The sequence below is a fragment of the Bombina bombina genome, chromosome 2 (genome assembly GCF_027579735.1).
Source record: "Bombina bombina isolate aBomBom1 chromosome 2, aBomBom1.pri, whole genome shotgun sequence".
Classification (NCBI taxonomy): domain Eukaryota; kingdom Metazoa; phylum Chordata; class Amphibia; order Anura; family Bombinatoridae; genus Bombina; species Bombina bombina.
Genome location: NC_069500.1, coordinates 413502784 through 413517083, shown reverse-complemented (window position 1 = coordinate 413517083; position 14300 = coordinate 413502784). Strand labels below are relative to the sequence as shown.

Genomic DNA, 14300 nt, shown 5'->3' with positions numbered 1-14300 from the left:
CTGCCCATGAACTGAGAAAAGTCAAGCGTGCAGCTGCCAAGATGCCACTTGCCACCAGTTTGGCCATATTTCAGAGCTGCAACATCACTGGAGTGCCCAAAAGCACAAGGTGTGCAATACTCAGAGACATGGCCAAGGTAAGAAAGGCTGAAAGACGACCACCACTAAACAAGTCACACAAGCTGAAACGTCAAGACTGGGCCAAGAAATATCTCAAGACTGATTTTTCTAAGGTTTTATGGACTGATGAAATGAGAGTGAGTCTTGATGGGCCAGATGGATGGGCCCGTGGCTGGATTGGTAAAGGGCAGAGAGCTCCAGTCCGACTCAGACGCCAGCAAGGTGGAGGTGGAGTACTGGTTTGGGCTGGTATCATCAAAGATGAGCTTGTGGGGCCTTTTCGGGTTGAGGATGGAGTCAAGCTCAACTCCCAGTCCTACTGCCAGTTTCTGGAAGACACCTTCTTCAAGCAGTGGTACAGGAAGAAGTCTGCATCCTTCAAGAAAAACATGATTTTCATGCAGGACAATGCTCCATCACACGCGTCCAAGTACTCCACAGCGTGGCTGGCAAGAAAGGGTATAAAAGAAGAAAATCTAATGACATGGCCTCCTTGTTCACCTGATCTGAACCCCATTGAGAACCTGTGGTCCATCATCAAATGTGAGATTTACAAGGAGGGAAAACAGTACACCTCTCTGAACAGTTTCTGGGAGGCTGTGGTTGCTGCTGCACGCAATGTTGATGGTGAACAGATCAAAACACTGACAGAATCCATGGATGGCAGGCTTTTGAGTGTCCTTGCAAAGAAAGGTGGCTATATTGGTCACTGATTTGTTTTGTTTTTGAATGTCAGAAATGTATATTTGTGAATGTTGAGATGTTATATTGGTTTCACTGGTAAAAATAAATAATTGAAATGGGTATATATTTGTTTTTTGTTAAGTTGCCTAATAATTATGCACAGTAATAGTCACCTGCACACACAGATATCCCCCTAAAATAGCTATAACTAAAAACAAACTAAAAAACACTTCCAAAACTATTCAGCTTTGATATTAATGAGTTTTTTGGGTTCATTGAGAACATGGTTGTTGTTCAATAATAACATTAATCCTCAAAAATACAACTTGCCTAATAATTCTGCACTCCCTGTATTAGTTATATTGTAGCTATCTTAGGGTTTATTTTACAGGTAAGTATTCAGTTTTAAATAGGAAATATTTAGTTATTAATAGTAAGTTTTATTTAGATTTATTTTAATTAATTTAAGCTAGGGGGTGTTAGGGTTAGTCTTAGGTTTAGGGGTTAATAAATTTAGTATAGTGGCGGCGACGTTGGGGGCGGCAGATTAGGGGTTAATAAATGTAGGTAGGTGGTGGCGATGTTAGGGACGGCAGATTAGGGGTTAATATGTTTATTATAGTGGCGGCGATGTTGGGGGTGGCAGATTAGGGGTTAAAAAGTGTAGGTAGGTTGCAGCGACATTGGGGGAGGGAGATTAGGGGTTAATAAATATAATGTAGGTGTCGCGATGTTGGGGCAGCAGATTAGGGGTTAATAAGTGTAAGATTAGGGGTGTTTAGACTCGGGGTTCATGTTAGGGTGTTAGGTGTAAACATAAAATGTGTTTCCCCATAGGAATCAATGGGGCTGCGTTACAGAGCTTTACACTGCTTTTTGCAGGTGTTAGACTTTTTCTCAACCAACTCTCTCCATTGATGTCTATGGGGAAATCGTGCACGAGCACGTACAACTAGCTCACCGCTGACTTAAGCAGCGCTGGTATTGGAGTGCGGTATGGAGCACAATTTTGCTCACTTCTTGCCTATTAACGCTGGGTTTATAAAAACCTGTAATACCAGCGCTGTAGGAAAGTCAGCGGTGACAATAACGTGCAAGTTAGTACCGCACAGCTCATAACGCAAAACTCGTAATCTGGCCGTATATTTCTAGTCTAAGTAGTTTTTATTGTAAGGATCTTACTTTCATAATCACTATTACTGGTGGAAAGGATACGCAGGTCCAGTAGTGGCTATGATGAATTCCCATTCAAGTAAAAATCCAGTAATGCAGTAGTTATATGTTATGTGCAGTTAGGGTTTCATGTCCCTTGAATGCTTCTAAAATAGCGATCTGCGGCCCCTGTGTGTTTGGAAGTTGGTGATCAATGTTGTAAACATTTGTAAGGATAGATATACACAGAGCAAATATGTGCAATAAATTTATACTAGCGGAATAGTACAAAACTGAACTATATAAATACAGATGTATATGGTTTTTAAAAAAAATACATCTATAAAAACTAACGGCTAGATTTAGAGTTCTGCGGCCAAAGGGGTGCGTTAGCTACGCGTGTTTTTTTCCCCCCGCACCTTTTAAATACCGCTGGTATTTAGAGTTCACAGAAGGGCTGCGTTAGGCTCCAAAAAGGGAGCGTAGAGCATAATTTATCGCCACTGCAACTCTCAATACCAGCGGTGCTTACGGACGCGGCCAGCTTCAAAAACGTGCTCGTGCACGATTCCCCCATAGGAAACAATGGGGCCGTTTGAGCTGAAAAAAAACCTAACACCTGCAAAAAAGCAGCGTACAGCTCCTAACGCAACCCCATTGTTTCCTATGGGGAAACACTTCCTAAGTCTGCACCTAACACCCTAACATGTACCCCGAGTCTAAACACCCCTAACCTCACACTTATTAACCCCTAATCTGCCGCCCCCGCTATCGCTGACCCCTGCATATTATTTTTAACCCCTAATCTGCCGCTCCGTACACCGCCGCAACCTACGTTATCCCTATGTACCCCTAATCTGCTGCCCCTAACACCGCCGACCCCTATATTATATTTATTAACCCCTAATCTGCCTCCCCCAACGTCGCCGCCACCTACCTACAATTATTAACCCCTAATCTGCCGACCAGACCTCACCGCTACTCTAATAAATGTATTAACCCCTAAAGCTAAGTCTAACCCTAACCCTAACCCCCCCTAAATTAAATATAATTTTATTCTAACAAAATAAATTAACTCTTATTAAATAAATTATTCCTATTTAAAGTTAAATACCTGTAAAATAAACCTTAATATAGCTACAATATAAATAATAATTATATTGTAGCTATTTTAGGATTAATATTTATTTTACAGGCAACTTTGTATTTATTTTAACCAGGTACAATAGCTATTAAATAGTTAATAACTAGTTAATAGCTACCTAGTTAAAATAAATACAAAATTACCTGTAAAATAAATCCTAACCTAAGTTACAATTAAACCTAACACTACACTATCAATAAATTAATTACATACAAATACCTACAAATAAATACAATTAAATAAACTAACTAAAGTACAAAAAATATAAAAAGAACTAAGTTACAAAAAATAAAAAAATAATTTACAAACATTATAAAAATATTACAACATTTTTAAGCTATTTACACCTACTCTAAGCCCCCTAATAAAATAACAAAGCCCCCCAAAATAAAAAAAATGCCCTACCCTATTCTAAAATAAAAATTGAAAAGCTCTTTTACCTTACCAGCCCTTAAAAGGGCCTTTTGCGGGGCATGCCCCAAAGAATTCTGCTCTTTTGCCTGTAAAAAAAACATACAATACCCCCCTCCAACATTACAACCCACCACCCACATACCCCTAATGTAACCCAAACCCCCCTTAAATAAACCTAACACTAAGCCCCTGAAGATCTTCCTACCTTATCTTCACCACGCTGGGTATCACCGATCCGTCCAGAAGAGGGTCCGAAGTCTTCCTCCTATCCGGGCGATGTCTTCATCCAAGGGGGGGCTGAAGAGGTCCATCATCCGGCTGAAGTCTTCTATCAAGCGGCATCTTCAATCTTCTTTCTTCCGGCTCCATCTTCATCCCTCCGACGCGGAACATCCATCCTGGCCGACGACTTCCCGGCGAATGACGGTTCCTTTAAGGGACGTCATCCAAGATGGCGTCCCTCGAATTCCGATTGGCTGATAGGATTCTATCATCCAATCGGAATTAAGGTAGGAAAATTCTGATTGGCTGATGAAATCAGCCAATCAGATTCAAGTTCAATCCGATTGGCTGATCCAATCAGCCAATCAGATTGAGCTTGCATTCTATTGGCTGATCGGAACAGCCAATAGAATGTGAGCTCAATCTGATTGGCTGATCCAATCAGCCAATCGGATTGAATTTGAATCTGATTGGCTGAATCAGATTGATTGGCTGAATTTTCCTACCTTAATTCCGATTGGCTGATAGAATCCTATCAGCCAATCGGAATTCGAGGGACGCCATCTTGGATGACGTCCCTTAAAGGAACCGTCATTCGTCGGGAAGTCATCGGCCAGGATGGATGTTCCGCGTCGGCGGGATGAAGATGGAGCCGGAGGAAAGAAGATTGAAGATGCCGCTTGATAGAAGACTTCAGCCGGATGATGGACCTCTTCAGCCCCCGCTTGGATGAAGACATCGCCCAGATAGGAGGAAGACTTCGGACCCTCTTCTGGACGGATCGTGATACCCAGCGTGGTGAAGATAAGGTAGGAAGATCTTCAGGGGCTTAGTGTTAGGTTTATTTAAGGGGGGTTTGGGTTAGATTAGGGGTATGTGGGTGGTGGGTTGTAATGTTGGGGGGGTATTGTATGGTTTTTTTACAGGCAAAAGAGCAGAATTCTTTGGGGCATGCCCCGCAAAAGGCCCTTTTAAGGGCTGGTAAGGTAAAAGAGCTTTTCAATTTTTATTTTAGAATAGGGTAGGGCATTTTTTTTATTTTGGGGGGCTTTGTTATTTTATTAGGGGGCTTAGAGTAGGTGTGATTAGCTTAAAATTGTTGTAATATTTTTATAATGTTTGTAAATTATTTTTTTATTTTTTGTAATTTAGCTCTTTTTTATTTTTTGTACTTTAGTTAGTTTATTTAATTGTATTTATTTGTAGGTATTTGTATGTAATTAATTTATTGATAGTGTAGTGTTAGGTTTAATTGTAACTTAGGTTCGGATTTATTTTACAGATAATTTTGTATTTATTTTAACTAGGTAGCTATTAAATAGCTCTTAACTATTTAATAGCTATTGTACCTGGTTAAAATAAATACAAAGTTGCCTGTAAAATAAATATTAATCCTAAAATAGCTACAATATAATTATAATTTATATTGTAGCTATATTAGGGTTTATTTTACAGGTAAGTATTTAGCTTTAAATAGGAATAATTTATTTAATAAGATTTATTTTATTTTGTTAGATTAGGGTTAGGGTTAGACTTAGCTTTAGGGGTTAATACATTTATTAGAGTAGGGGTGAGGTCCGGTCGGCAGATTAGGGGTTAATAATAGTAGGTAAGGTAGCAGCGATGTTGGGGGAGGCAGATTAGGGGTTAATAAATATTATGTAGGGGTCGGCGGTGTTAGGGTCAGCAGATTAGGGGTACATAGGGATAATGTAGGTTGCGGCGGTGTGCGGTCGGCAGATTAGGGGTTAAAATTTTTTATTAGAGTGGCGGCGATGTGGGGGGGCCTCGGTTTAGGGGTACATAGGTAGTTTAGTGTACTTTAGAGCACAGTAGTTAAGAGCTTTATGAACCAGCGTTAGCCCAGAAAGCTCTTAACTCCTGGCTTTTCTCTGTGGCTGGAGTCTTGTTGTTAGATTTCTAACGCTCACTTCAGCCAAGACTCTAAATACCGGCGTTAGAAAGATCCCATTGAAAATATAGGATACGCAATTGACGTAAGGGGATCTGCGGTATGGAAAAGTCGTGGCTGGAAAGTGAGCGTTAGACCCTTACCTACAAGACTCTAAATACCAGCGGTAGGACAAAACCAGTGTTAGGACCCCCTAACGCTGGTTTTGACGGCTAACGCAGAACTCTAAATCTAGGCGTAAGTATTATGACCAGGGCAGAGAAGATCATAGATAGAACAGCACACAGGAGGGGCTAGTCATTATGCAAGACGTATCTTTGTATAACATAACTTTGCATTGTAATTAAAAGTGTGATTTGTGTCATTTTTTTTTATCTATTCTGGTCCCAACCAGACATCAGCACAACAGCAGCAATAACCTTATCAAACTGGACTTGTTTGTGTCACTTTTAGAACAGTAATAAATGCATATTCTTTATGCCGTGGGACACTACTAATGGCCTGGATTGCCACGTGACAGCATTGTGTGACAGTTTAGGTGATCTTTTTGCATAGTTTTCTGAGTTCAGCTGTTTGAATTAGAAAAACAAACAAACACTTTAAAAGTTCAACGTAAAAATTCCTTTACTTTCTGCTCCTTTGCTGGAGTTTTCTGTTCAGTAATTAAATACTTCTGCTATATAATACTAATATTAAATATACATTTCAGATCAGAAGCTGTGGCTTTGTTCCTGGTTTCAGCCGTTGCTGATGCTCCTCCTCTTGCCAAGTGCAGCCTCATATTGCCCCTCTCCATGCCGTTGTAGCACTAGCACTGGTATTGTGGATTGTAGCCGCAGTGACCTCAGCACCAAGTCCCTGCCAAATTCCTTCCCCTCAACCACAAAGACTATCTGGCTTAGTCAGAATAATCTAGTGTCCATTCCCAATGGTCTCCTGGACCGGATGCCCCAGCTGACAGAGGTTTACTTGCAGCAGAACCCGTGGCATTGTGACTGTGACATTTTGTACCTGCGCACCTGGCTACAAGGGCAGCAGCAGAGGGGACTATATCGCAACATCACCTGCATGTCCCCAGAGACACTGAGAGGCAGAGTCATAATGTACCTGACAGAGGATGAGTTAATGGCCACTTGCCAGTACTGGTACTGTAACATGGCGCTGCTCTCGCAACTGGGCCTCTTTGTCTTTATTTGTATACAGGGCATCCTGCTCATCTTCATCATCCTCTCTCTCAGGCGCTTCCAGAAGATTGCCAGGGAAGCTCAGCGCACTGCTAAGGAGCTAAAGCAGAACTCGGAATCCTATGCCTATGACAACATACCGTTATTTAACTATGATAGGACATAGTGTGCGCTTGTCAGTTTAAAGCAAAAGATCCCTTAATAAATTACATTACATGGCACCAAGTCCTAGTTGGTATCCTGATGAGCAGGTGTTGAGACTACAGAGGTCATTGCAATATATGTGACACTGAACAAAGAAACCTCTGCAATCTGAAATGTATAGTTATGAACAAATTCTTAAAAATATAATAACATATATAAATGGTACTGCTAGTATATCGCTAATCACTAACGTTGCTTTTTTTTTACTAGAAAATATTGCATTATTTTTGTTTCAATCTATTAATTTACTTATTTACTTTAAAATAAAGAAATAAAATAAACAATAATAGTATAACGATTCTCAGTGGCGGTTCTATGGTGGTGCTATACACATCCAAACACCTATGTAGCACTGCAGCCCCCCCCCCCCGTTGAACTTTGAATGTCTCTATATATTATGTATACTCTGTCTTTCAACTTTTTCACCACCCCATTTAGCCCCGGCCCTAAATATTAGGTTCTAGAACCACCACTGGAGATTCCCCTTCAACGCCTTTCCTTATTTTGGCTGAATGTTCTTTCAGGAATAATTTATCCATCCTGCAACAAATGTCACTGTGTTACTAAGGAATTACCTCAGCTATAGCAACCAGCAACAGGCCGTGAAAAGAGAGACTGGGACACAGTGAAAGTGACATCGGAATAGAAAGACAAAAAGACAGGTGGAACACAGAACTAAACTCATAATAGAAGAAATTTCAGAACCATACTTTTGTTTTACTGAATCTCCAGCTGGTTAACAAATTGTATGTTCAGAGTTAAATTACAAGAAAGGGGCAGAATAAATATTGGAAGTATGTTACTATGCATATTAAACATGTGTATTACAAGCTACATGTTGTATTTCTTTAATGCACATTACATTAAAAATTGTATATAAATTCCATGTGAAGGTGCTGTATGTGTAGCGAGTATGTTCTGTCACTGTATGTGTAGTAACAGTAAAGGTGCTGTATTTGTAGCGAGTATGTTCTGTGTATGTGTAGTAACAGTAAAGGTGCTGTATGTGTAGTGAGTATGTTCTGTGTAGGAACAGTAAAGGTGCGGTATATGCAGTGAGTGTGTAGTAACAGTAGAGGTGCTGTATGTGCAGTGAGTATGTTGTGTGTAGTAACAGTAAACGTGCTGTATATGTAGCGAGTATGTTCTCTTTAATAACAGTAAAGATGCTGTATATGCAGTGAGTGTGTTGTGTGAAGTAACAGTAAAGGTGTTGTATATGCAGTGAGTGTGTTCTGTGTAGGAACATTAAAGGTGCTGTATATGTAGCGAGTACGTTCTATTTATTAACCGTAAAGGTGCTGTATATGCAGCAAATGTGTTCTGTGTAGGAACAGTTATGGTGCTGTATATGCAGTGAGTGTGTTCTGTGTAGGAACAGTAAAGGTGCTGTATGTGCAGTGAGTGTGTTGTGTGTAGGAACAGTAAAGGTGTTGTATATGCAGTGAGTGTTTTCTGAGTAGGAACAGTAAAGGTGCTGTATATGTAGCGAGTATGTTCTATTTAATAACAGTAAAGGTGCTGTATATGCAGCAAATGTGTTCTGTGTAGGAACAGTTATGGTGCTGTATATGCAGTGAGTGTGCTGTGTGTAGGAACAGTTATGGTGCTGTATATGCAGTGAGTGTGCTGTGTGTAGGAACAGATATGGTGCTGTATATGCAGTGAGTGTGCTGTGTGTAGGAACAGTTATGGTGCTGTATATGCAGTGAGTGTGTTGTGTGTAGGAACAGTAAAGGTGCGGTATATACAGTGGGTGTGTAGTTCTGTGTAGGAACAAAAAAGGTGCTGTTTATGCAGTGAGTGTGTTCTGTGTAGGAACAAAAAAGGTGCTGTTTATGCAGTGAATGTGTTCTGTGTAGGAGCAAAAAAGGTGCTGTTTATGCAGTGAGTGTGTTCTGTGTAGGAACAAAAAAGGTGCTGTTTATGCAGTGAATGTGTTGTGTGTAGGAACAAAAAAGGTGCTGTTTATGCAGTGGATTTGTTGTGTGTAGGAACAGTAAAGATGCTGTTTATGCAGTGAGTGTGTTCTGTGTAGGAACAAAAAAGGTGCTGTTTATGCAGTGAGTGTGTTGTGTGTAGTAACGGTAAAGGTGCTGTATATGCAGGAGTGTGTTCTGTGTATGAACAGTAAAGGTACTGTATGTGCAGGAGTGTGTTGTGTGTAGTAACAGTAAAGGTGCTGTTTATGCAATGGGTGTGTTCTGTGTAGGAACAGTAAAGGTGCTGTATATGCAGCTAGTATGTTCTCTTTAACAACAGTAAAGGTGCTGTATATACAGTGAGTGCGTTGTGTGTAGGAACAGTAAAGGTGCTATTTATGCAGTGAGTGTGTTGTGTGTAGTAACAGTAGAGGTGCTTTATGTGCAGAGAGTGTGTTCTGTGTGTAGGAACAGTAAAGGTGCAGTATATGCAGCGAGTGTTTTCTGTGTATGAACAGTAAAGCCCGTGACACACTGCAAGCGATGCGTCGCATCGCTTCTGAAGTTCAAATATTTCATCTCTGAGCGCTTAGCTACGCGACCTGACGCAGCAGAGTGCTCAGAGATGAAAAGGCAAGACACACTGAGCGCGCACAGCTGCATCTACACGCTGCGCGTCGCTCTGCTTGCAGTGTGTCACAGCCTTAAAGGTGCTGTATGTGCAGGAGTGTGTTCTGTGTAGGAACAGTAAAGATGCTGTATGTGCAGTGAATGTGTTCTGTGTATGAACAGTAAAGGTGTTGTATGTGCAGTGAGTGTGTTATGTATAGGAACAGTAAAGACGCTGTATATGCAGTGAGTGTGTTGTGTGTAGTAACAGTAAAGGTGCTGTTTATGCAATGAGTGTGTTCTGTGTAGGAACAGTAAAGGTGCTATTTATGCAGTGAGTGTGTTGCGTGTAGTAACAGTAGAGGTGCTTTATGTGCAGAGAGTGTGTTGTGTGTAGGAACAGTAAAGGTGCTGTATGTGCAGTAAGTGTGTTGTGTGTAGAAACAGGAAAGGTGATGTATATTCAGTGAGTGTAGTTATGTGAAAGAACAGTAAAGGTGCTGTATATGCAGTGTGTGTTGTGTGTAGGAACAGTAAAGGTGCGGTATATGCAGTGAATGTGTTGTGTGTAGGAACAGTAAAGGTGCTGTATATGCAGTGAATGTGTTGTGCATAGGAACAGTAAAGGTGCGGTATATGCAGTGAGTGTGTTGTGTGTAGTAACAGTAGAGGTGCTGTATGTGCAGTGAGTATGTTGTGTGTAATAACAGTAAAGGTGCTGTATATGTAGTGAGTATGTTCTCTTTAATAACAGTAAAGATGCTGTATGTGCAGTGAGTGTGTTGTGTGTAGTAACAGTAAAGGTGTTGTATATGCAGTGAGTATGTTCTGTGTAGGAACAGTAAAGGTGCTGTATATGTAGCGAGTATGTTCTATTTAATAACAGTAAAGGTGCTGTATATGCAGCAAATGTGTTCTGTGTAGGAACAGTTATGGTGCTGTATATGCAGTGAGTGTGTTCTGTGTAGGAACAGTAAAGGTGCTGTATGTGCAGTGAGTGTGTTGTGTGTAGGAACAGTAAAGGTGCAGTATATACAGTGGGTGTGTAGTTCTGTGTAGGAACAAAAAAGGTGCTGTTTAAGACAGTGGAGGGCAGCATAGCCCAGAACGACCATAATAATTAAGGCCCTTAGGAGTGTGCTGCTGTGAAGTTGCAACAATGTTGCATTAGTGAGGGTGGGGTTTAGCTTACCTTTAAGTAGTCAGCTCCCAAGGCCCAACCCCTCTTTTCCAGCTCGTCTTCACAGCATCAGGATCATCTGTCAGGAGTCCTGTGGAAGAAGATGTCGTAATTAGATGAGCTGATGATCGATGAGTTTGACTCAGGAGAAGATGTGGTGCAGCCTTCCCCCCCTCGCCCGGTGAGTCGTCCCCCGGGGTCTGGCCTGTACCCTGAGGTTATGGTTGTCTCCCCCTCTCCCTCCCCTCCTTTAATTCCCCCTCCAGTGGTAGAAGTGGGTCCCCAGGTAGCAGAGGGGGTTGTAGTAGGTGAGCAGGGCTCTGTTCCCAGTGTGAGTTGTGGCGGGGGGAGGCCTTACCTGAACCGGTCACTCTTACCGGTGAGGCGGTCTCCACGGCGGTGGCGCTGCTCCAATCTTTGGCAGCGGTGCTTTCCGGCGGGGGGTCGGCATCCCAGGGAGGTCCTCCAGCTTCGGTATCCATGGCCGCGTCAGGGCCCGTCTCTTCTGGTTTGGCCGTTTCCGGTGAAGTCACTTCCGGTGACGTCACGTCCGGGAATGCCATTCCGGAATCCAGAGGCAAGTGGCAGCATCGTCGTCTCCGCCGGGGTACACAGGTAAGAGAGGGGTACCCCGGGGGGGGCCACGCCCGCGGGGGGTGCGCAGCGAGGCTCAATTACTCAGCGCCCGCGAGGGGACACTGATTTGGCGGCCATTGAAAGGGGTAGAAGGTTGCATGAGGGATCTCATGAGCAGGCCGCAAGCCTGACCGGGGGTATGTTAGCACTTGATGGTGCTCCGATCAGGGCAAATGGTGTGTCTGAGGGGCAAGTGGTTTCTGAGGAGCAAGTAGCAAGGGCACATTTGCCCGGTAGGGCCCAGATTGGGGAAACAGGCATTAATGAGCAGGCCGCAGGCCTGACGGGGAATATGCCTACTGCGCAACAAGTCGCAGGGCCTCAGGCCGCAATCACGCAGGCTGGGGGCAAGCGTCGGCCTGCGAATACATCGCGGCCTAGCAGACACCGTAGTACTGCGTCACGCAGCAAACGTAGCGCCCGACAGGGTGCGCGGGCGGCGCCCGCGGGTGTGGCCCTCAGCGGGGCTCCCCCAGGCGTTGTTACTAGGGCTTCAGCAAAGAAAGGCCCAGTTATCACGCCCAGTCTATGTCAGGGCACGCAGGCTGTGACTGAACAGAGTAGACAAGTGCAGTTTGCTAATGCAGTGATGAATGTGCGTATGGCTGATATGGTTGATGATGGTATTGTGGAGTGTGGCAGTGATGACAGGAGCCCCAGTCCCTTAGGGTCCCGTGGTAATGTGGTTAGTGGGCCTTCGTACCCTTCCCTGGGTACTCCTCTTTCGCATTTTTCTCCACAGATCATTATGGAACCCAGAACTGCATTACTGCCACTCCAGGCCACCCCCAGTGCCGTTGAGAGGGAGCCACAGTCTCAGGAAGAGCCATCCACTTCTTCTGGTCCTGTCCCGGTGCAACGCCTCTTGGGAGCTGGTAAGCACACTATTACTTTTGAACGTAGTGTTTTAAGCTCATCCTCGGATGATTCAGGTTCTGAAAGTGATAGATCCCTGGGGTTGGAAGCGAAAGGGCAAAAAAGAATGTATAGGATGGTGAAATGGTTAGTGGAAGAAAGGAAGGCTTTGGGTCTCCCCCTCCCCCCTGGTTCATCCCGCATGGAACCCACTGTTCCTATGCTGACACCTCCTGCGTCAACAGACTTAGTTAGCCCGGTTATGGGGAACAGGCGCAGGGCAGCTGTACATGGGGACACTGACACATGGCCTGCGTTTAGTCTACATGAACATCTCAAATCTAAGATGGTTCGGCGCATTCAGGGTGGGAGGTATGTGCACATGTTTGAGCTTTCTGCGGAGGCTTATCGCCAGAAAGAAATGGCGGATGATGGCCCGAAAAAATTTAAACGTCCTGATTCCTATGAGGAATGGCGCAAGTGCTTTAGGGTTTATGTGTCCTGTTATATATCTAAATTTCCCGATCAAGCTTTGAACATCCTGAAATATCAGGATTCCATTGAAACAGTGTACGAGAAGTACAGGGATGGAGCTTGGCGGGACTACGACGCTGCCTTCTGTAGGAAGATGGTTGGGAACCCTCTTCTTACTTTCGGTGACGTTGATTCGCGTTTGTGGGCGCAATTGGGTCCTGAAAAACAGGCGGCACCTGTTATAGCGGTCGGAGCATCGGGGGGCGTTAAGGCCTCGCAGCGCTCTCGACGGCGGCCCACAGGGGTGTGCTGGCGCTTCAAGGACAAATCGTGTACCAGGGGAGCGGCATGCGCATTTCGGCACGCGTGCAAAACCTGCGGTGGCGGTCACTCGGGGTCCGAGTGTACCAGAACCCAGGACGCGGGTCGTTCCCAGGAGAGACCAGCAGCCGGCTCCAAACCTTTCCCTGTTGGAAAGGGCGGCCACACCTCTGAAGGTGGCCGTAATTGAGAAATGGCTGCTGCTATACCCATTTAAGGAGGCCGCCTTGCTGCTTGGAGGCGGTCTGCGGTCGGGATTTGTTATCCCAGTCGGATCGCACGTGGAGGGTTCCTTGTCACGCAGGAACCAAAAATCCGCATATCAGTTTCCTGGGGTTTTGCGGGATAAACTGAATAAAGAAATTGGGCTGGGTCGTATGGCAGGTCCATTTGAGGAGATTCCCCTCCCAGGGCTGGTTGTATCACCTTTGGGGGTAGTCCCAAAAAAGGAGCCGGGTAAATTCCGGCTCATCCAACATCTGTCCTTCCCGAAGGGTCGTTCAGTGAATGACGCCATCCCCCCTGAACTTAGCTCAGTTTTTTACCAATCATTTGATGAAGCATTGGTGCTAGTTCGCAGGGCGGGGGGCGGAGCTCTGATGGCAAAGCTGGATGTAGAATCTGCTTTCCGGCTCCTGCCTATTCACCCCTCCTCTTTTAGGCTTATGGGGTGCTATTTTGAGGGGCAGTACTACGTGGACAAATGCTTGCCCATGGGGTGCTCAATTTCGTGTGCTTACTTCGAGGCTTTCAGCTGCTTCTTGCACTGGGCCATCGCGGAGGTGGCAGGATTCGACGGCCTGGCACACTACTTGGATGATTTTCTGCTGGTTGGGCGGACAGGATCATCCGAGTGTGCTTTCCTGATGAAAGTCACCAGGGTTCTGATGGATAGAATGGGAGTTCCTCTGGCGGATGACAAGTCCCAGGGTCCTTGCACGTGCCTTACTTTCTTGGGCATCGAAGTTGATTCGGTGGCAGGGCAGTGCCATCTGCCACAAGAAAAAAATTCAGCACATGTTGGAGTCAGTACGCGCTATGAGAACAGAGCTGTATAGCTCCGTAAAAGACCTTCAAATCCTATTGGGTTTGCTGAACTTTTCCGGCAGGATTATTCCTATGGGTAGAATATTCCTCCGCAGGCTCGAGAGGCAGCTGTGCGGAGAAAGATCGCAGACCCGGAGGTTCCGGGTGTCTGCTGAGATGGTGGAAGATCTTAAGGTCTGGGAAGAATTTCTTCTCCACTTTAATGGGATCTGTCTGTGGC

General features: G+C 44.4%; 1 protein-coding gene across 1 annotated transcript in view; it reads left to right on the top strand.

The window, feature by feature from the left end:
• Positions 1-7870, top strand: part of GP1BB (glycoprotein Ib platelet subunit beta) — a 46265-nt gene extending 38395 nt beyond the window's left edge. Inside the window, exon 2 of the mRNA XM_053701927.1 lies at positions 6358-7870. Coding sequence (XP_053557902.1) covers positions 6358-6998 — 641 coding nt within the window. The 3' untranslated portion in view covers positions 6999-7870. The remainder of the gene's footprint in view (positions 1-6357) is intronic.
• Positions 7871-14300: the final 6430 nt, after the last annotated feature.